This window comes from Calliphora vicina, chromosome 1 (genome assembly GCF_958450345.1).
Source record: "Calliphora vicina chromosome 1, idCalVici1.1, whole genome shotgun sequence".
Lineage (NCBI taxonomy): Eukaryota > Metazoa > Arthropoda > Insecta > Diptera > Calliphoridae > Calliphora > Calliphora vicina.
The window spans coordinates 53,201,844-53,223,007 of NC_088780.1; the positions used below are offsets into that span (position 1 = coordinate 53,201,844).

General features: G+C 30.2%; 2 protein-coding genes across 2 annotated transcripts; one reads left to right on the forward strand and one right to left on the reverse strand.

Annotated features, from left to right (window-relative positions):
* Window positions 1-4,895: 4,895 nt before the first annotated feature.
* Window positions 4,896-11,387, reverse strand: LOC135949084 (fibrinogen C domain-containing protein 1-like). The gene is made up of 6 exons (XM_065498543.1): window positions 11,263-11,387; window positions 8,991-9,088; window positions 8,880-8,932; window positions 5,833-5,875; window positions 5,181-5,720; window positions 4,896-5,083 (listed from the first exon to the last, which is right to left on the reverse strand). Exons 1-6 carry the CDS (start codon window positions 11,347-11,349, stop codon window positions 4,963-4,965), a joined length of 942 nt encoding a protein of 313 aa, XP_065354615.1. The 5' UTR covers window positions 11,350-11,387; the 3' UTR covers window positions 4,896-4,962.
* Window positions 11,388-11,998: 611 nt separating this feature from the next.
* LOC135949085 (angiopoietin-related protein 2-like) lies at window positions 11,999-19,655 on the forward strand. Its single transcript, XM_065498544.1, has 6 exons — window positions 11,999-12,156; window positions 12,656-12,753; window positions 12,812-12,864; window positions 18,546-18,588; window positions 18,751-19,290; window positions 19,365-19,655. The coding sequence occupies exons 1-6, from the start codon at window positions 12,079-12,081 to the stop codon at window positions 19,483-19,485; spliced, it is 933 nt and encodes a 310-aa protein (XP_065354616.1). The 5' UTR covers window positions 11,999-12,078; the 3' UTR covers window positions 19,486-19,655.
* Window positions 19,656-21,164: the final 1,509 nt, after the last annotated feature.

Genomic DNA, 21,164 nt, shown 5'->3' on the forward strand with positions numbered 1-21,164 from the left:
GAAGTGTTTGGAAATAGGATTGGCGCCGGAAATGTAACTTAGTAGCAGCTCAGACGGCTCAATAACTGATGGCAGAATAACTTTACCGTTCCCGGGGATTCCTTAGGGAACTTAAAAATGCTGCAATGTAAGTAATGTTTGTTCATTGCGCCAATTAGTACATCCTTGCGATTCCTGTAGTTATCATACTTATTGTAATAAAATCCGGGCAACTTTAAATCGATTCTTTCTCTTGATCGAGCCATTCGGGAGCAAACAACTATATGCTGTTGAGGTGTTTCTGAAGCATTTGCTGAAGCCGTGATTCTCGTTCTCTTCCCGTTTCTGCGACGTAGATGCCCTTTCGAAAACAAATTTTATTTGAATAAAACCTTTATTTTTTATTAAAAGTATTTATGTATATGACTTTACAGTATTACCCGCTATGCTTTTCTGAAGATTCCGTGAAAATTTTATCAAAATCGGTCCAGCCGTTTTTGAGTCCATATGGTACATACATACACATCAGTTTTTATATATAATGGCATTAACGGTATAATGTGAAAATTAGATTTTTACACACCTCTCCGCCCACAGACCGAATATCAAAAATCTGACTTTACAGTGTTACCTGCTGGGTAATTCTGGAGATTCCCTGAAAATTTCATCAAAATCGGTCCAGAAGTTGTTTATATATATATAGATGGTATTAGCGGTATAATGTAAAAATTGGATAATGCCACGCCCCTCCGCCCACAGACAGAAAATCAGACTTTGCGGTGTTACCCGCTTATTCTGAAGATTCCCTGAAAATTTCATCAAAATCGGTGGAGCCGTTTTTGAGTTCATTCGGAACATACATACATACCCACTAGGGTATTCATTCGAATAATGATCGTTCGATTAACCGAACAATTTCTTACGAATAATTATTCGAACAATTTAAAAATGGCCATTTTCGAATAACGAATAATTCGAACAATTTTATGTAGAATAATCGAATAAAACGAATAAATGTTCATATATGTTTAAACTGATTAAATTGCTTAAAATTTTTCATAATTCTACTATTCCGTTATAGTTTTATGTAAAAAATAAGACATGTTTCATAAGCAGATACATACATTATTATTACCTCGTTTTGAAACATATTGTTAGTGTGTGTAAAAAATAGATGCAAAGCGAATTTATATACTAGGTGGTGTCGATAGCACAGCTGATTCATATTCTCTTTAGATGTTTCAACTGTCAACATCACTAAGGTTTGTTGTGGCGAAAACTACAACAAACGTAAAAGTAACAAAAACAACAGGCAGAGTTTGACTGCTTAAACAACATAAACAAATTGCAGGTGGTTTTTGTAAATGTTGTAAAATCAACACCACCTGGTACATAAATTCGTCTTGATCATGAAAACATCTTTAAACGAACCATAAATAAGAAGAAGAAGTACAAATCACAAAGTATACAGAGGCGTCAAATTTGACATTTCAAAAACACTAAAATCAGCTTTTTTTGAAATTGTTTCGATAGAAAGAGAAAACAAATTTGCGGTTTAATACAGATAGTGCGTTAAAACAAACAACTATATAAATAAGCACAAAACCAAACCAGTTGAAATTGTTTCGAGCGAAAGAGACAAATATATGTTTTTTGCCGTGTCGCCTCTGTATACTTTGTGGTACAAATATTAAATATACAATTGAGAAAATCCGAGGCTTAATAAAAATAAAAAGTATCAAGAATTCTGTTCTATACAAATACAGATAAAATATAAGGTATGTATAAGTTTGCAAATTTGTTTAATGCTGTTTATTTAAAATATGAATTATTTCAGAATGAGCTTTGTTTGGAAACATTTTGTGAAGAACGGCAATGATGCAAAATGCAAAAAATGTCCAAAAATATATAAACGGATAGGTTCCACAACCTCGCATCTAATTTACCACCTCCGTACGTCTCATAACATTTTAATAAACAGCAATGAAGAGCTGCCAACAACATCATTAACAGCCTCACGTGGACCGATGTCTAAATATATACAAAAATACACACATTATTCACTCGAAGAAATTATTTGTAGAAGTGTAGCAGAAGATAATATGTCAGTAAGAGCCTTTAAAAAGTCGAAAGTGATGATGGAGTTTTTAACTAGCAAAGGTTTAAAAATGCCGTCTAGTGAAAGTACAATTTGGATTTATATTGACAATTTTTATTCTGAACGTAAAAATTGCATTGTTTCTGAAATTCAACAAATAATTAAAGATAAAGGGTGTCTTTCAATCACTGTAGATGGTCCGATAGCTTCTTCCATAAATATATATTACTATTAATATTACTGCAAGAAGTTACAATTCTAAAAACAAATCATTCAAAATGTTTAATTTAGGACTTGAACCATTGAAAATAAAAGGTACGGCATCAAATATTTGTTATTTAGTGAAAAAAAGGCTGAATGATTTTGGAATTGATTTCGAAGCAGATATTGTAGGGTCTACACACGACGGTGCGGCCGTAATGCGAAAATATGGTGAGGAAATATTAGCAGAATCGCAATTATGTATTAACCACGCAATACATTTGGCCGTAATTGATACACTTTATACTAAAAACAATAATAATCAAAATATTAACTTAGATGAAAGTGAGGCTGAAAGTGATGGCGAATGTGATGTTGAAACGGTCAAGGACAGTGATATTGAGGATGACAATTATAATGATTTCGTTGAAATAGACGAAGGGCATGATCTTAAAATATATTTAAGTGATGTTATAAACCGCGTACGTAAGTGTTGCAAATTATTTAATAAATCGAATGAAAAACAGAAAACACTGCAAACCTACGTTTTGCTGCAAGAAAAACATGAAGTTCTTCTTGTACATGATGTTAAACATCGTTGGATATCTTTGTCTAACATGGTAATAAACTTTTTGCGCATTTATAAATGCGTAAATCATGCACTGTCCGACTTCAAATTAGCCACGTTCACTGACAATGATATCAAACTTTTGACAGATTTGTGTAATTCCCTAAGACCACTTGATGTTGCGATTAAAGAATTAAGCAAAGATTCGGCAACGTTGATAGAGCTTGAGGGTATTATACAATTTGTTATAAATAATTTAGAAAAAGTGAATAATTCATTTACTAAAGAATTAATTACTCATTTTAAAACACGAATTAATGAACGACGTAAAAAAGTTCTTCATACGCTTATATTGTACTTAAATTCAGGATCATGTCCAACTAGCTCTAATTTTTTAAAGTATAGCTCCAAAACGGAAACGAAAGAGTTTGCTAGTGAATTGTTTCATAGATTGTTTGGGAGGGAATCTGATCAGAATATTTCTGGTGAGAATTTAATGATGGATGAATCAGTCGAAACAAATAAGAACGATTTGCTTACAGAGTTAAATGCAACAATAAATAGTGTAAAAAATAGAACTGGTACTTCCAAAAAAAGCTACGACAATATTGTAGATGACTTTTTATATTTAGATAAAACTAAAAAGAGGAGTGATAAACTGGAAACTCTTTTTAATGCAATTTTGACAATTTCGCCAACATCAACTATGAGCGAAAGAGCTTTTTCAAAATCAAACTTCATTAAAACCAAAGAAAGAAATCGCCTTAATGCTATCCATTTAAATTCTATTCTTTTCTTAAAAGATTATTTTAGAACATCTGAATAAAAAATGTAATTATATGTATATTATACTTCTAACATATCTTAATTAAAGTATTCCTATTTTTAAGTTTTGTATTAATAATAAATTTAAGGTATTTGAAATACATGTACATATATTTTTTTTCGAATGTCATTGTAATTGAATTGTTAACTCTGATGTTGTTTTTTGTTTTTCTTTAACAATAAAATATTATAAAACCTACATCATAACATCATTCTTTACTTTTTTAAAAAAACATGTAAATTATTCGAATAATTCGATTAATTTAAAACGTGTGATCGAATTATTCGAACAAGTTAAAATCTCTTAATCGAATTATTCGTTTTATTCGAACAAGAGAAAAATCGAATAATTCGAATACCCTAATACCCACATACAAACATCCATTTTTATATATATAGATTGTTCCTACATTTCTTCGATTTTTAAATAACTTTTACATTTTTTAACCAATTTTTGTGTTTTATATTTTATTAGAACGACAATTACGTACACATTTTGATTCTTTTAAATTAAATTGCAAACCTAATTATTGAATGGCAAAATTTATACAAAAACTAAAAAAATTGCAATTTTTTTCCCTTGTAAATGCACCACAAAACTAAATCGTAAGTCGGCACGGGTTGCAATCATGATAGAAAGACAAAATTTCATATTTAAAAATATTTCCAAAATTCGAAAAAAAATATTTTTTGGAACACTCTAGTGCATATGATTGAAAATATTTTAGTCATAATTTGTTCTGTGTTAATAAAGAAATGCATAAGTTTTTTTTCTACAGAGCGACAAAACAGGTCAATTGGTTCTTGGTATATTGGTTTTTAAACTGTCGAATTCGAATTCCGATATATTAGTTTCAGTTTTCGGTTTCAACACAGACAAGTATATTTCTAGTTTAGTAAAAACTGAACGAAAGTGTTAAATAGTTTTGTTTATTTAAAAATACTTTAAAAACTCAAAATATTGTTTAACCACTAGTATTACGAAAAAATGTTAATAAATAAACAAAATTTCCCTTTTTCCAACAAATAAACAAAATGTGCTAGTATATTAATAAAAATTCAAAAATGTTTCATTCGAAAATTTTCTTAAACCCTAGAGAATTTGTAAGATAAGTATGGAAAATTGGTATCAACTTAAAAAAAAAAACATACGAATATTTTCAAAAAATTTCATATAAATGATGTTAATGTATTTTAAAAATCATTACTGATACCTTTGCAAGGATAGGTTTAGTATAAAAATGTACAAGCTTTTCATATATTTCCAGTTTTTTGTAGCTGCATTAGTCAATTAAAATCTACGACGACGTATCATCATTTTGACATATTTCAGAGATCTTTTGTAGCCAGTAAATGTATACCAGTTTATACCCTCGCCAACTTTATAGTTGTCATAATCTCCATTTAAATTGCTAATGGGAAAAATCATATATTCAATATACATTCATATGTATATGTATATTAAGTTAACGATATTTAAAATTACTTAATTAAACAATATAAATTCACCTAAAATGACAGTTATTATACCACCATGCTCCTTTATACCGCTGGGCGCAATTAATTGTTGTATGATTATCGTAATCACGATCCCTCGTTGAAAACATAAAACCGATTTGCTGAAGCAAGGAATCACCAGCTGTGCCCGAATATTTTCCCAATGTCCTTAATTTGTACCTTTCCGAATAATCATCAACTGCAAAGCCATCATATTTGGCATAAGCCTTCGTTCCATTACCATCCTCCATAACAACCATCAGTTCTTGGGGTCCATGGTTGTTGGTCAGAGCATTCAAATTATCTAAACCGATAAAGAATTCACCATCTATGTCACCAAATCCTTTTTGGTATTCAACCCAATTCTGATAGAAATCAATGGAACCATCTTGACGTCTTTGTATAACAATCCAGCCGCCTTCATCTGTTTTTGCATCACATTCAACATAAAATGGTTGGCCAGTGTAGTGGGGTACTTGGATTTTATAGATGCCACTGCGGCGAGTGCATTTAGTGGCTGCAGTACAATCATTGGGCAGTGAATCTCGTTTGCTGATAATAATAAAATACATACTACATTTTTAGTTATATACTTTACAATATCGATGGTTGCAAATTTGCATTTTTTCAAGATGCTTTAATTGGAAGTAATTGTTAGTCTTACCATTTTTTAGGTAATTTATCAATTCGCATATCAATGAAATCAGCTAAAAATATAAAGAAATATTAATTATTTTTATTAAATTTCACATTTAATTAAACCGAAAAAAGTTTCAACAGTAGTTTTATAAAAAACAGGCTTTTAAAAAAACCGGCTTGTCAGTTAACCGAAAACCTGTTTTTCGGTTAACCTACATTATATGCAGAAAACATAAGATATCCAATAAAGTATATAGCTTTAAAATTTGTAGTGTTTAGTAGCCAGAATGGATAATATTTAAAAATTTAACAAGTAAGAGAGCTATATTCGGCTGTACCGAATCTTATATACCCTTCACCAAATTATACTTTAAAATAAATTTTTTTAAATATTTTTAGGTAAACAAAATTTATTTTTTTTTTAATTGTTTTAAAAAAAAGTTTTTTCCAAATTTATTTAAAAAAATTTTTTTTTAATTTTTTTTTTTTGAAAAAAAAATGTATGACAAAAAAAATTTTTTGATGAAAAAAAAATTCGGGTTAAAAAATATTTTTCCCGATTTTGACCCATTGTAGGTCCAACTTACTATAGCCTTATCTACATCGTTGCAATGGACTTTGAAATATCTATCATTAGATATCCATATTGTCTATATTAATGACTTAGTAATCCATATATAGATCAAAAATAGGTCAAAAATCGAGGTTGTTCCGGTTTTTTGCTCATATCTCCGTTATATATGTACCGATTTTGCTGATTTTAAATAGCAAACTTCTCGAAAGCATGTCTGACAGAATTATTGAAGATTTGGATCCCGAAGATATAAATAGATTTCAACAGACAGACGGACAGACAGACAGACGGACATGGCTTAATCGACTCCGCTAGCTATAAGGATCCAGAATATATATACTTTATAGGAATGAAAAATGTAGAAATTACAAACGGAATGACAAACTTATATATCCCTTCTCACGAAGGTGAAGGGTATAAAAATTATTATCTCAGTTAAATGGAATCGAGTATATCTACTGGTTTATTCATTAAATTTCAACCAAAAGATGCTAACGCACTTCATCTTAATGTTCAATTACTTTGAAATCAGGTAAGTGTGTACTCTAATTGAGTCACCCGAGTTTATCGGCCATAAATGTCTTATTTATATAGGAATCTACACAAATTATTCTCCAAATAAGTTTTATTAATACAGAAGTCACGTCACACAGTGGTATAGAAAAACAAGTAAGAGAGCTATGTATATTCGGCTGTGCCGAATCTTATATACCTTTCACCAAATTTGAATTTGAATATTTGAATTCAAGTACAATTTCGTAACAATATTCATTCAACTTTAAATGAGTTAGGGGTTTTTCTTTCAAACGATTTTTTAAATGAGTTAAGACTTTTTTATAATTTCTGTTAATCTGTTATTCGTCAACATAGGAAATGGAATTTTTTAAGCTAGGTCTATTTGAGATTATGTAAAAAAACCGAAAACTAGATACGACCTTTCTATATTAAGCCATCGATATATACCCTTGCCACTCGTTGTTAAAAAAAAGGGGTATAAAAATAGGGAAATAAATCTGTAACTTCAATTTTCGAGTTTAAGTTTTGAATATGAATCAAAGTATAACACCTTGTCGTAGCTATCAATTATCTCTTATAGCTTAGGAGATATTCGCATTTGAAAATTAAATTTTTACCCTACTCCCTTTTTTTACTATCAGAGGGTCTAAATATTAACCAACAAATTTATGTGTCAAATCAAAAAAGAATTGTTTAAAAATAATGACTGATTCCAAAGTTATATGCTTTTGAACTTAAACAAATTAAAAAAGACAATTTTTCGCTAGTTTTTTTTTTGGGAAAAAAGTTCTTTCTTTAATTTTAAGTTATCTAAAAAATTTCTAAGAAGCTGTATAAGGAATTTATACTTTTTGAAAAGTTAACTTTATGCCAAATATTTTAAATGAAAAAGTTAAAAATTTTTGATACCGAGTGGACCAGATCCATCCAAAAAACGCCTATTTTTTGTGTAAAATTCTATTTTAGGGCAAAAGTTCTCAAATCGCATAGTCGATATCAAAATATAATAACTTATTTTAGATGGGCCAATATGTTCTTAAATATTTTGTAAAGTGCTCTGATAACCCCGACCCTTGGGAATTGCGGTATTCCTGATAACGAATTTAAAAATTTGTTCTTGTAAATCTGTAGAATTTCATTAAAAAATATTATTAATAAAGACTTTGAAAAATTTATATCCTTTTATATAATTTTTTTATTATTTCTTTATTAGTTTTTTTCTTCTGAAGTTCAGTGTTTGTGCAAGTTTATTGCAAGCAATGGGTGGTATCCGGTAGTCCGGATAATTTGATAATACGGATTAGGGGCTGCAATCAATTATCCGGATTATCAAGGTTTTACTGTATAGCACAAAAACTAAAACTAAAGAATTGGGAAATGACCTTTTTCTAGAATGTTCTATGATGAACTTTGTCCTAATGAGTTGCAGATGAAAATGAAGACATTACTTAAACGAGTCTTTTATCAGAATTTAACGAAACTATTAAAAGGACTCCAATTGTATAGTGGTGGATTTTATATGATTAGAAAAAAATCGAAAAAAAGGAACTGAGAAATTTCATATTCTTTATCAAGCCTTAGTTCCGATTTCTCCAACATCTACAATCAGAGAGTTTTTTCCAAGTCAAATTAGAAAACAAGTAAGAGAGCTATATTCGGCTGTAGAAATTACAAACGGAATGACAAACTTATATATACCCTTGCCACTCATGGTGAAGGGTATAAAAATCGTTTAAATGGAAAACATTCTTTTTTTACAAGATTATTACAGAAGATCTCACTAAAATCCTAAAAAAAATTAAAATGTCTTTAGCAATGATTTATTTTGTTATTGAATTGTTATGTTTTTTATATTTTTGTGGTTTTATTTTCAATTTAAAATTAAAATAGTAATTATTCGTTTATTAACAGATTAAATCTAATCACCGATTATTTACTCGATTAAACCAGAAACCCGATTAATTGAATACCCTAATACTTACCCATACTTTCTGCTTCGCTATAATTGTCACCAGCTTCCTGATTGGAATCTATTCTGAAAAGGAAATTAACAATAATTTCTTTCTGGTATGTCACTCTTTCATTCGACTTACTGCGTATTTAACTCCCGTATGGTTGTCATCATAAGATTTAAATTGTTGAATAGTTTCTGAATGACAGACTCTTCACCCTGAATAGTAATTTTGTTGCACTAAAAAGTTAAAAGAGATAGTAAAAGTTATTGTGAATCGTTTGGGAGAACTCAAGACAGGAACTAATATGAGGAATATTAAAATTTTAAAGAAATATTCAAACATTTTCAAAGATTTTGTAATTATAAGCTATTCAATGTCATTTCCTTAAAAATTGAATTTTCTTGCATCAAGGAAAACACATTCGACTTTTGTTTTGCAAATGAGCTGAAAGATTGTAAAATATTTAAGCTTTCTAGGAAAATATAATTCATCATTTTATTGAAGGAAATTTTTGATTATTTTACTCTGAAGTCTTTTTATGGTCGGACATTTTTCTAAAATACATATCACTCCTAATTTTCCAGATCTATTTTAAAAAGGTAATACATTTTTTGAACAATTTTAACGATACCTAGAATACATCGTCACCTTAAATGTAAACGGCCATAACTAAACTTTTATTTTTTTTCACAGGGTAAGCAAAAAACTTTATACAATCAATAATAATAAAGTCAAACGTTCGTTTGAATTGCTTTAATAAAGTTGTCACTTTTGATCGCAGGGATCTAAAAATTTCCGTGAGCATATAGTTTGATAAGAAGAACCATAATCAATCAAAATCTCGATTTTGAACTTTTGTGTAGCTACGTCTGTTTGCATTTAAGGTGTCGATATGTAAGTATATCAGACAACTATTTCACAAATATTTGGAAAATCTGTATTATACAGTGCAACAAGAAAAAATATAACCATATACGTGATAAAAGACCAAAAAAAAAGACCCGTGTCTTCATCCCAGATTTGCCCAAAGTCATGAACTTTTTTTATGGGTCCCCAAAGATTTGGGTAATTTTTGCAAAATGTGATAATTTTCTCAGGCTTATATCTTGCAAACAGTTCGGAATTAGGATTTAACACAAATTGTGAACATATAAAATCAAAACAAAACTTTATCTTCAAGATCAAAATCGAAAAAAACTTTAAAAAATTCGATTTTGTTTACCTTTTTTCCCCTGTTCAGGTCCATAGGTAGCAAACCGTTTAAACTTCAAGGAAATAATCAACTACAAAAATGTACCTAAGATCTCAAAAAACAACTTTCTAGAACATATGAACTTCCTAGGAATGATTCTTAACACCGATTAGGTAGGTCAATATAAGTTATTAAGAAAAAACTAAAATGTTTAATAAACTATTAAATTATTATAAACTAAAGCATACTCTTAGGCAGCTTTAAAAAAATTTATTTCTAAATTTATTTCGATTTTTATACCCTACATCACCATAGTGGGGAGGGTATTATGCGTTTGTGCAGATGTTTGTAACGCCCAAAAATATTAGTCTAACACCCACCTTAAAGTATACCGATCGATTTAGAATCACTTTCTGAGTCGATTAAACGATGTCCGTCCGTCCGTCTGATCGGCTGGCTGGCTGTCCATGTAAACCTTGTGTCGCAATTTTGAAGATATTTCGATCAAATTTGGTACATATTATTTTTTCGGCCCAAGGACCAAGCCTATTGAAACTGGCTGAAATCGGTCCATTATTTCACCTAGCCCCCATACAAATGTCCTTCCGAAATTGGACTTTGTCGGTCATAAATGTTTATTTATAAATATATATCCACAACTTGCGCTCCAAACAAGTTTTATATATACAAAATTCATGTCACCAAATTTTGTTACGATCGGTCCATAATTGGTCATAGCCCCCATATAAGGCCCACTTCCGAAAATCACTCAAAATTATAAATTATTGAAATTTTAAAAGAAAAATGTTTTTGCTCTTTCACTTTGTGTAGGGTATTATATGGTCCGGCTTGACCGACCATACTTTCTTACTTGTTTTTTTAAAGTTTTCTGAAATTTTTATCTTGAAGATGCATTTTTTTGATTTTATGTGTTCAAAATTTTTGTTCTTTATGATGAGGGCTACAACTTTGCCTCAGAGAATAAATAAAAATTTCGAACAGTTTGCAAGATATGAGCCTGAGAAAAATATCACTTTTTTGCAAAAATGACACCGATGCCCCAAATCTTTGGGGGCCCATAATAAAAAAGTGCATGACTTTGGTCTTTTTTTTGGTCTATTATCACGTACTGGTATCCATATATGGTTATATTTCCATGACTTAAAAAATTACACACAGTGTTAACGAATATACTTTTCTTTACTTCTTGTAAATTACCTCATTATCCGATGTAACCAATTTAGCCAATTTAAATATAAAACTTATAAGTACAAGTCTTAGACAAAATGATTGAAAATTCAACATTTTTGTTACTTGTTTAAATTAATCTATTTGAATAGTTGAACAGCTAATTTAATACTCAATACTTTTCATAAATAGGTTTTCTCATAAAATTGATTTAAATTGTTACAGTTAATAAATAATGCAAAAATGTAATACACTATAGGCTATTAATAAAATACCCTACATTTGCAGATATACACGTATATGAAGATTATTGTAAAATAAAACAAACAAAAATTAGCATAACATTGACCTACTCAATTTTATTCGGTGAAATATTTATTTATTTGATAATATTTGAGCTGAATTTATGACTGGGCCTTGAAGTACATGTATGTGGAATCTATTAAGTAATATTTGTTTCCCTAATCGATAGATTTGTCTTTATGTTTCCGACCTATTATGATCCATGAGACCCAAAACGTTAACCGATGTTTAAATGCAGCTTGTTAAACAATCTGACAGTTTATTAAGTATCGGGGTAAATTTAAATATTTGGATGTTAAGAAAATTACTGTTATAGGTCATTAATTAACCATAAACATTTTTTGTTTGCAATTTTACCAAATCGGTCATGGTACGAGTTTTTAATAATAATTACGTTTTATATAATAAATGTGATCATGTGTAGCACACTCGAACATTTTCTGTGGCTTGTTTTGTTGTGCAAAAATATTTCAGCGTATTTTTTTTTTTATAAATTTTTGCTTTTCAACTGTTCAAATAGATAAATTTAAACAAATAACAAAGATGTTGAATTTTGAATTATTTTGTGTAAGACTTGTACTTATAAGTTTTATATTTAAATTGGTTACATCGGATAATGAGGTAATTTAAAAGTAGACAAAAAAGTATGTTAAATAATACAGTTTTTCCAAATATTTGTGAAATAGTTTTCTGATATATTCTATGTCTACTAGATCTCGTTAAAATAGTTCAACAAATTTATTACTTTTTTTCAAAACAGATCTCCATATTTAGGGGTGATATGTATTTCAGAAAAATGTCGTACCATAAAAAGACTTCAGTGTAAAATAAAAAAAAATATTCTTCAATAAAATGTTGAAATATCTTTTCCTAGAAAGTTCAAATATTTCACAATATTTCAGACCTTTTGCAAAGAAAAGGTCGAATGTGTTTTCCTTGATGCAAGAAAATTCCTTTTTTAGGCCAAACGTTATTTTAAAAAATGATATTGAAATAAGCTTATAATAACAAAATCTTTGAATATGTTTAAATATTACTGTAAAATTTTAATATTCCTCATCTTAATTACTGTCCTTAGTTCTGTCAAACGATTCATAATAACTTTTATTTAACTTTTTAGTGCAACAAAATTACTATTGAGGGAGAGGAGGCTGTCATGCACAAACTATTCATGGAATTTAATTTCATGATGACAACCATACAGGAGCTAAATGCACAGTAAGTCGGATGAAAGAGTGACAGATCAGAACGAAATTATTGTTAATTACCTTTTCAGAATTGATTCTAATCAGGAAGCTGGTGACAGTTATAGCGAAGCAGAAAATATGGGTAAGTAGGTACAAGTGTTAGGGTGGTTTTTATTTACTTTTTTCGAATTTCGAGGAATGTGGGTAGAAGCAGTGTGACACTTGTTAGACAACTATTTTGCTAAGAATTTGAGTCAAATTGGATAATGTTAACCCAAGACTCACAAGATCTATTTTGGAATGTTTGAACTAGGATTTATGTATACAATTGATATACATACAACAAAAATTATAATTGTTGTAGCAGATGGTATTCATAACCGGTCCTATATGAATCTTAGGAAAATGAAAATAGTCTAGAATTCTAAAATAGGTTAAGTGTTTCCTTGCATTTTAATTTAAATGTGGTCTGTGACACATAATCGGGATTTTTAATAATAATAATTGGAATGAGTTTCTTAATAATTATTATTAATCGAACTTTTTTCCCACACTTTTTTCATTCTGAGTAAGAAAATGTTCAACAATATAAAATTGTACATGACGGAAATTTTAACTTTCTTTACATACATAAATTTGCTGATATTTTTTATAAAGACTACGCAGATTAAAAAAATGTTAAGCCTTACTTAAAGATAATTTAATTGAGGATTTTGGTTTTTTTCAATTTATTCAATAAACTAAACCGTTTTAGAGTTACGCTAATTTATGTTGTGCAACCTCCCCCATTTTCGAAATAACGGTATATCTCGAAAACAAGACCTAGCCTTAAAAAACGGTTAACACCAATGAACTCAGCGTACTCGAATTAGTTTATCCCGCCCCTCTTGACAGAAAAGAAAGTGTCAATTTCGTGCACATTAATTAATTATGTGGAGAAACATCTAAAAGAATTCATAATATTATTTAAAAATTTAAAAAAAAACCTTACCGAGATGGAAGAGCGCCGTATTGTTAGAAAAATCAAGGTAACCCACGCTTAAGTGCCTCCAAGATTGTTACTGAACTTAAGGCGGAATTTGGAAAGACAGTTTCAGAAGCAACAATACGTCGCATCATCAAAAAATAAGGGCTCAACGGCCGTATTGGCCGAAAAACGCCATTCGTGAATTTAAAAAACAGAAATCATCGCTTAAAATTGACCGAGTCCCCATCCAAACTGTGAAACATTTGCTGCAAAACATTTGAGTTTGTTGATGAAAAGGGAAAGAGGAATGGAAAAGGGTACTCTGTTTTATGTACATACATGAAGTTTTTGTTGATTTATTTTTATTAGATCATATTCGTTCTGTACAGAAATGTCAAATGAAGTTTCAAAAGAGAATTTACAAATGTTTTGCAGCAAAGGTTTCACAGTGTGGACCGGGACTAAAGAGCATATAAAAAATTATGTAAATTAGTGGGAAGACGTAATTTCCTAGATGAAAGCAAATTTAACCTATTTGGAAGTGATGGAAAAACTATGATGTGACGAAAGCCGAATAAGGAGTTAAAAGGAAATAATATTACTGCAACAGTTAAGCATGGAAGAGGAAGTGTAATGCTTGGAGGCTGCATATCAGCAAAAGGGGTTGGAAAACTAGTATTTACGGATGTTTATTTGAACATTTTGAGAGACAATTTGAAACAATCTGCATGAGAATTGATAGAACTTTCGAATTGTATCAGAACAATGAGCCAAAGCATAAAAACCACGTTGTTCATGAGTGGTTGCTTTATACTTATCCAATATTGATTAATACAACTGTTCAACCCCGACGAACTCAAAAAAGGCTGCATGAAGAATTCGATAAAATCAGTGTTGATTACATGCAAAAAATTATTCATAACATGCCAAATCGTCTTTCTGAGGTTATAAAAAATAAGAGCTAACCAACCAGATATTAACCCTCTAACCCGCAAACTTTAAAAAGCTAAAAAAAGTTTTCGAATAAGGGTAATCATGACCCAATAAACTCAGAACAGCCAACAGAAACTAATTTGCAAATTAAGTTTACGAACCAGGTGCAGAAAGGTGAAGAGAGCCTCAGGGTAAAAAACAATAAGATGTAAACATTAATTATGATACGATTTTATTGAAAAACTAATGAAAACAAGTAAGAAAGTATGGTCGGGCTTGACCACCATAAAAGAGCAAAAACATTTTTCTTTTAAAATTTCAATCTTCTAATATATAAAAATCTCGTGTCACAATGTTAGTGTTTGAACTCCTCCGAAGCGGCTCAACCGATTTTTATGAAATTTTGTATGTATGTTTGGTAGGTATGAGAATAGGTCGTAAAGTATATTTCATACCGCTAGGTCAATAGGGTGACTCTATCCAGAATTTATTTTTACCATTTTTTTCCAAAAGCTTTTTTTTCGCATTTTATTTATTTGGCATTAAAAAATACATATAACCCCAAATTTTCATCAACCGACCCTCACCCAGCCGTTTTAGTATTTTGTATGAGCAATATCAAAATATCAATATTTAACTATTTTTATGAAATTTTGTATATATTTTTGGTAGGTACGAGAATATTATATATCACACCGCTACGACATTAGGATGTCCCTATCCACCCATTTTTTAAAATATTTTTCGCCAAATTTCTCTTCATTTGGCATAATTTTTTATTTAACAACCAAAATATTCACTAGAAATAATTTGTATGGCAGAACAACGTTTGCCGGATCAGCTAGTAATTTATATTTTTGAGTGATTTTCGGAAGTGGGCCTTATATGGGAGCTATGACCAATTATGGACCAATCACCATGAAATTAGGTAGTGTGATTTATGTCTATATGAAAGTTTACTATGTTTAATTTTGTGAGTATACCAACATTTCTAAGCGATTTATGCACGATAAAGTGATTTTCGGAAGCGGGTCTATATGGGAGCTATGAATAATTATGGACCGATCGTAACAAAATTTGGTGACATGAATTTTGTGTAGATACATATATAAATTAAACATTTATGACCGATAAAGTCCAATTTCGAGAGGACATTTGTATGGGGGCTAGGTGAAATAATGGACCGATTTCAGCCAGTTTCAATAGGCTTCGACCTTGGGCCGAAAAAATTATATGTACCAAATTTTATCGAAATATCTTCAAAATTGCGACGTGTACTCTGCGCAGTGTTACTTTGATATTTCGGTTGTTTGGTCAGAAAATTTAGTCAAAAATATTCGATTTCAAAACAAGTAATGCATTAAACACATTCAAGACAACAGGCTACACGACTACACGAACACAAATTCTGCTGGTTACAGTTGTAGTCGTGTGGCAGCTACTGAATTATTTTAAAGACGACAGCTACAAAGTAAACAGCTGATTAATAATTCAGTGGTGCCACTTTAATAAAAAATAACCGTACAAAATTCCAAAGTAATTAAGACTGAAACAATTATTTTGAGTAAAAATATATATATGGTTATAATTAATTATGTACCTGTTATTAATTTACATCAATATGGTTGTCAGAAACTTCTCTTAATTAAGTAAAAAAAATATATTTTTTTAAGCACTAATTTGATTTACATTTTTTTTATTATATTAGCAACACTATTTCTGTTTTGTAGTTAACAAAAATAGAAATTAGCCTAATTCGGCTACATCGGCATGAGTAGTCGTGTGGCCGTGCAGCTGTGCTGTCGTTAAAATAATCGTCTCCATATAAACGTGTGCATTTTATTTTTGACAGATTGAAGTTGGTAGCCTGCTGTCTTGAATGTGTTTAATGCATAAGAGTGCTATGTTCGGCTGTGCCGAATCTTATATACCCTTCACCAAATTATACTTCAAAATTTTAAATATTTTAAGGTAAACAAAATTTAATTTTTTTTCCAGTTGTTTTTTTAATTTTTTGTAAAAAAATTTTTTTCGATTGTTATTTGAAATTTTTTTTTTTTTTTAAATTTTAAACATTTTTTTTTTGTTTTTTCAATTTTTATTTTTGTGAAAAAAAAATTCGGGTTAAAAATTTTTTTTTCCGATTTTGACCCATTGTAGGTCCAACTTACTATGGTCTTATATGTATATGTCGTTGCAAATGCCTTTGAAATATCAATCATTACCCAGCAAAAATTTTGTGAATTTTTGTAATGACAACTAGTTATTTCATGCATTCTTTTGTAAGGAGTGGTGGTTACCCAGCACATTATTTTATTTACTAGAATAAGTACTTATTTTTATACAGGCTGGTAATGAACTTTTGCATTTAGCACAGCTATCTAGTGGGTTTGACTGGAAAACGGGAGGTTAGTGGTTCGCCACCTATCAAAGCCATTAATTTTTTTGTTCATATCATATTCATTTATATGTTGATGTTAAAACTATTGTTAACTTCCAATAAAATAACTCGTACATGGAGCAGTGAGTTAGCAGCTTGACTATCAAACACAAGCACACTCTAAAAAATGCATGTAAATCTACTACTATAAATTAAGAAAGTTTTCATGTAAAATTACACAATATGCGTAAATTTAAGCACAATATGTTTATCAAAATCAATTACATATTTTTTTCAACAAAAATACAAACAAAATGTTGTATTTTAAATTTTTATAAAATAATAGGCATTTTATGTTTAAAATTACATATATTGTGCATAAATTGAAGTTTTACACATAAAGTGTGTAAACTAATTTAAATGTTTAATATACAAATATTCAACATTTTATTTCTAAAAAAACAAAAAAAAAAAAAAAACATGTATTTTTACCCTAGTTATAGAAGGAGAAAAGTTTCCTACTATTAATGTAGGAAATTTACATGAAAATTTATTAGAGTGCAAATAACAAAAAGGCAATATTTGTTGTGTTTTTTTTTAGCTACATATTCTTGTTGTGAATTTACTACTTAATTCTCAACTGATTGTAAGTACATTTGTAAGCTTGACCCCTGAATTTTTTAAAAATCTCGAACAACGGTCAGTAGTGTTTCAGTCAAATAATAAGTAGTTATCGCTTTGCTCCAATTATACTTGCTGGCTTACTAGGTAAATAAAGTTTTTGCTGGGTAGATATCCATATTGTCTATATTAATGTCTTAGTAATCTAGATATAGGTCAAAAATCGAGGTTGTCTTGGTTTTTTCCTCATATCTCAGCCATTTGTGGACCGATTTTGCTGATTTTAAATAGCAAAATTCTCGAAAACATGTCTGACAGAATTATTGAGGATTTGGATCCAGAAGATATCTGGGGTCTTCAGAAAATTGATTTCAACAGACAGACAGACAGACGGACGGAAGGACATGGCTTAATCGACTCCGCTATCTATAAGGATCCAAAAATGTAGAAAATACAAACGGAATGACAAACTTATATATACCCTTCTCACTAAGGTGAAGGGTATAAAAAAAGAAAACCTTGGAATGGGGTGGTTTTTTCATGTTTTGATTAATTTTTTTTTAAACTAACCTTGATTAAAGTATAAATGTAATTGTTTTGATTTTAAACTTATACACAAAAAAGCGTGGCTGAAAGAGTTAATGAAGTTGTTTTTTCAATATTCAGAATTCTAAAACAAGTTTTTTTTTTGGTCTTTTAATATAACTCAATGTAAATGTGTAATTTGAAAAGCATTTTTATCAAATAGAAATGTTTAAAATTTCACAAAATTTAAAAAGTGGGTTCATTAAATACGTTGCGCAAATTTGCACAAATAGGAAACTTTAGTGATTAAATGAGTAGTACTATTATGTTTAAATTTTTGTGTAAGAAAATGTGAAATTTAATAAAATAATTTACATATATTTCTTTATATTTTTAGCTGAATTCATTGATATGCGAATTGATAAATTACCGAAAAAATGGTAAGACATGTCGATGGTCACTGATTGACATTTGGTAACTAACAATTATTTTAAATTAAAGCATCTTGAAAAATGAAAAATTTTTAGTCAAGAGGTGTTAACATACAACCATCGATATTGTAAGGTATTTAATTAAAAATATATGTATTCTATTATTATCAGCCAACGAGATTCACTGCCTAGTGATTGTAGTGAGGCCACTAAATGCACTCACCGCAGTGGCATCTATAAAATCCAAGTACCCCGCTACACTAATTCACCGTTTTACGTGGAATGTGATGCAAAAACAGATGAAGGCGGTTGGATTGTTATACAAAGACGTCAAGACGGTTCCATTAATTTCTATCAGAATTGGTTTGAATACCGAAGAGGATTTGGGGACATAGATGGTGAATTCTTTATAGGTTTAAATAAGTTGCATGCTCTGACCAACAACAATGGACCCCAAGAGCTAATGGTTGTTATGGAACATGAGAATGGGACGAAGGCCTATGCCAAATATGATGGCTTTGCAATTGAAGATTATTCGGAAAGGTTTAAATTAAAGACATTGGGAAAATATTCGGGCACAGCTGGAGATTCCTTGCATCGGCATCTCGGTTTTATGTTTTCAACGTGGGATCGTGATTACGATAATGATACAAAAATTAATTGCGCCCAGCGGTTTAAAGGAGCATGGTGGCATTTTAACTGTTATAGGAGGTGAATTTATTTTTCTTAATTAAGTACATTGAATATATGTATTTATATTATTAAAAAGCGTTTTTTTCCATTAGCAATCTAAATGGAGAGTATAGAAACTATAAATACGGCGAGGGTATAAACTGGCTTTCATTTAATGGCAACATAACTTCTCTGAGATATGCCAAAATGATGATACGTCGTCGTAGATTTTAATTAATAATTATAATTATCAGCTACAAATAAACATTTAAAAGCTTGTACGTCTTTATACCATTTAACTAGCTATGTGCACCTTTCCTTGCCAGGGTTTCAGTAAAGATTTATAATTTATACATTAAGATCTTGTATGAATAATTTTCAATGTTACACACAGAATGACAAATTGATAAATATATGTATATGTAGCCTCATTCACCTATTTTTGGTGCTGGAGTATAAAACAAGAACTTTATTAGAAAATATTGAATTTTGCACATTAATGTTATTTTCTAGAGAAATGGTGGACGGACATAAAGAGGTGTGTTGTAATCTGACCAGCTTGAACTTCGTCGTTAGTCGAGTTGTTTACTAGACTACGTTCGTCCCCCTGTTGGCTATTAGTGCTGACCACTGCTCTAGACCTATTCAAGGTATATTAATTATAAGGTAGTGTCATCGGCGAATTCAGAATACCGAGCGAATTGGTTATATTTTTTTTTATATGTAGTTTGACATTGTGCCTGCATTTGAAGGCGAATTGGCTGGCATGGAAAAATGTCAAAAACAGCTCACAAATAAATCAAAGCGAATTTTTGTTAAACAAAAAATGTTTATAAATTTGAATCTGTTTGTAATTTAATTTGATGTTTTTAAAAATAAAACTAATTTCGTGTAGTATTATTATTGGTTTTAAAACATAAACGAATTTAACAGCAAAACAAAGTTTGACATTTACAAAATGTAAACAAAGTTTGACATTTATAATGCACTACGGCGAAAAATGAACATAGTAGCAAAAAACGATCAGCTGTGCTGATAACACTACCTTATAATTAATACACCTTGGACCTATTCACATAAAAATGGGGTATGTTCAGTTAATTTATCAACATTTTAACTATAGTTAAACAATAGGTGGCGTATCTTTCGAATGTGCTTTTTGTTTTTAATAACTCACATGTCATTTATTCTCACTTAGTTATTGAACATTATAGTGTCAACAACACAGTTTTTTTTTGTTTCGAACTTTGTACTAACGAATCGTCATATGCGGAAAGTTTTGCTTTACTTTACTTAGTTTGAAAAAATAAGCTTTACCAAAGCTTATGGTGAAGATTGTTGCCAAACTCAACAAGATCTTGCAAAATCATTGGGAGCTAGTCAATCAGAAATTTAAAAAAGTTTGCGAGCAGCAGGATTCATCCAAAAGGTAGGAAATTGGATACCATACGAATTTAAGCTGAGAGACTTTGATTTGGTCGATTTGGCATGTCCAAACTGCTGCTTGAATCATTACTTGCGCTGAAAAATGGAAAGATTACTATAACCCAAAGCTTAAGAGATCGTATGTGTATGAAGCCCGTCCAACCAACCGAATCGACACCAAAGCCAAATATTCATGGCGCTAACATAATGCGCTGGGACCAAAAGGGTCCTATCTATTATGAACTGCTGCACAGTGGTATGAGAAAAAAAAAGATGGAAATACATCTGTAACTTATAAACCCTTAGTCCGATTTGAATGAAATTTAACATGCGATCAGAAGAAGTGTTGTCGAGTTTATGTTTTGACCTTTGACCACATAGGCCCACCGGGGCTGCGACCAAGGTTCCTCAAAGTAGGACACCTCGGGTATGTTCAGTTTTTAAAACGATCCTAATTCTTCGGTTGTGTTCCGATTTCAAAACTATCA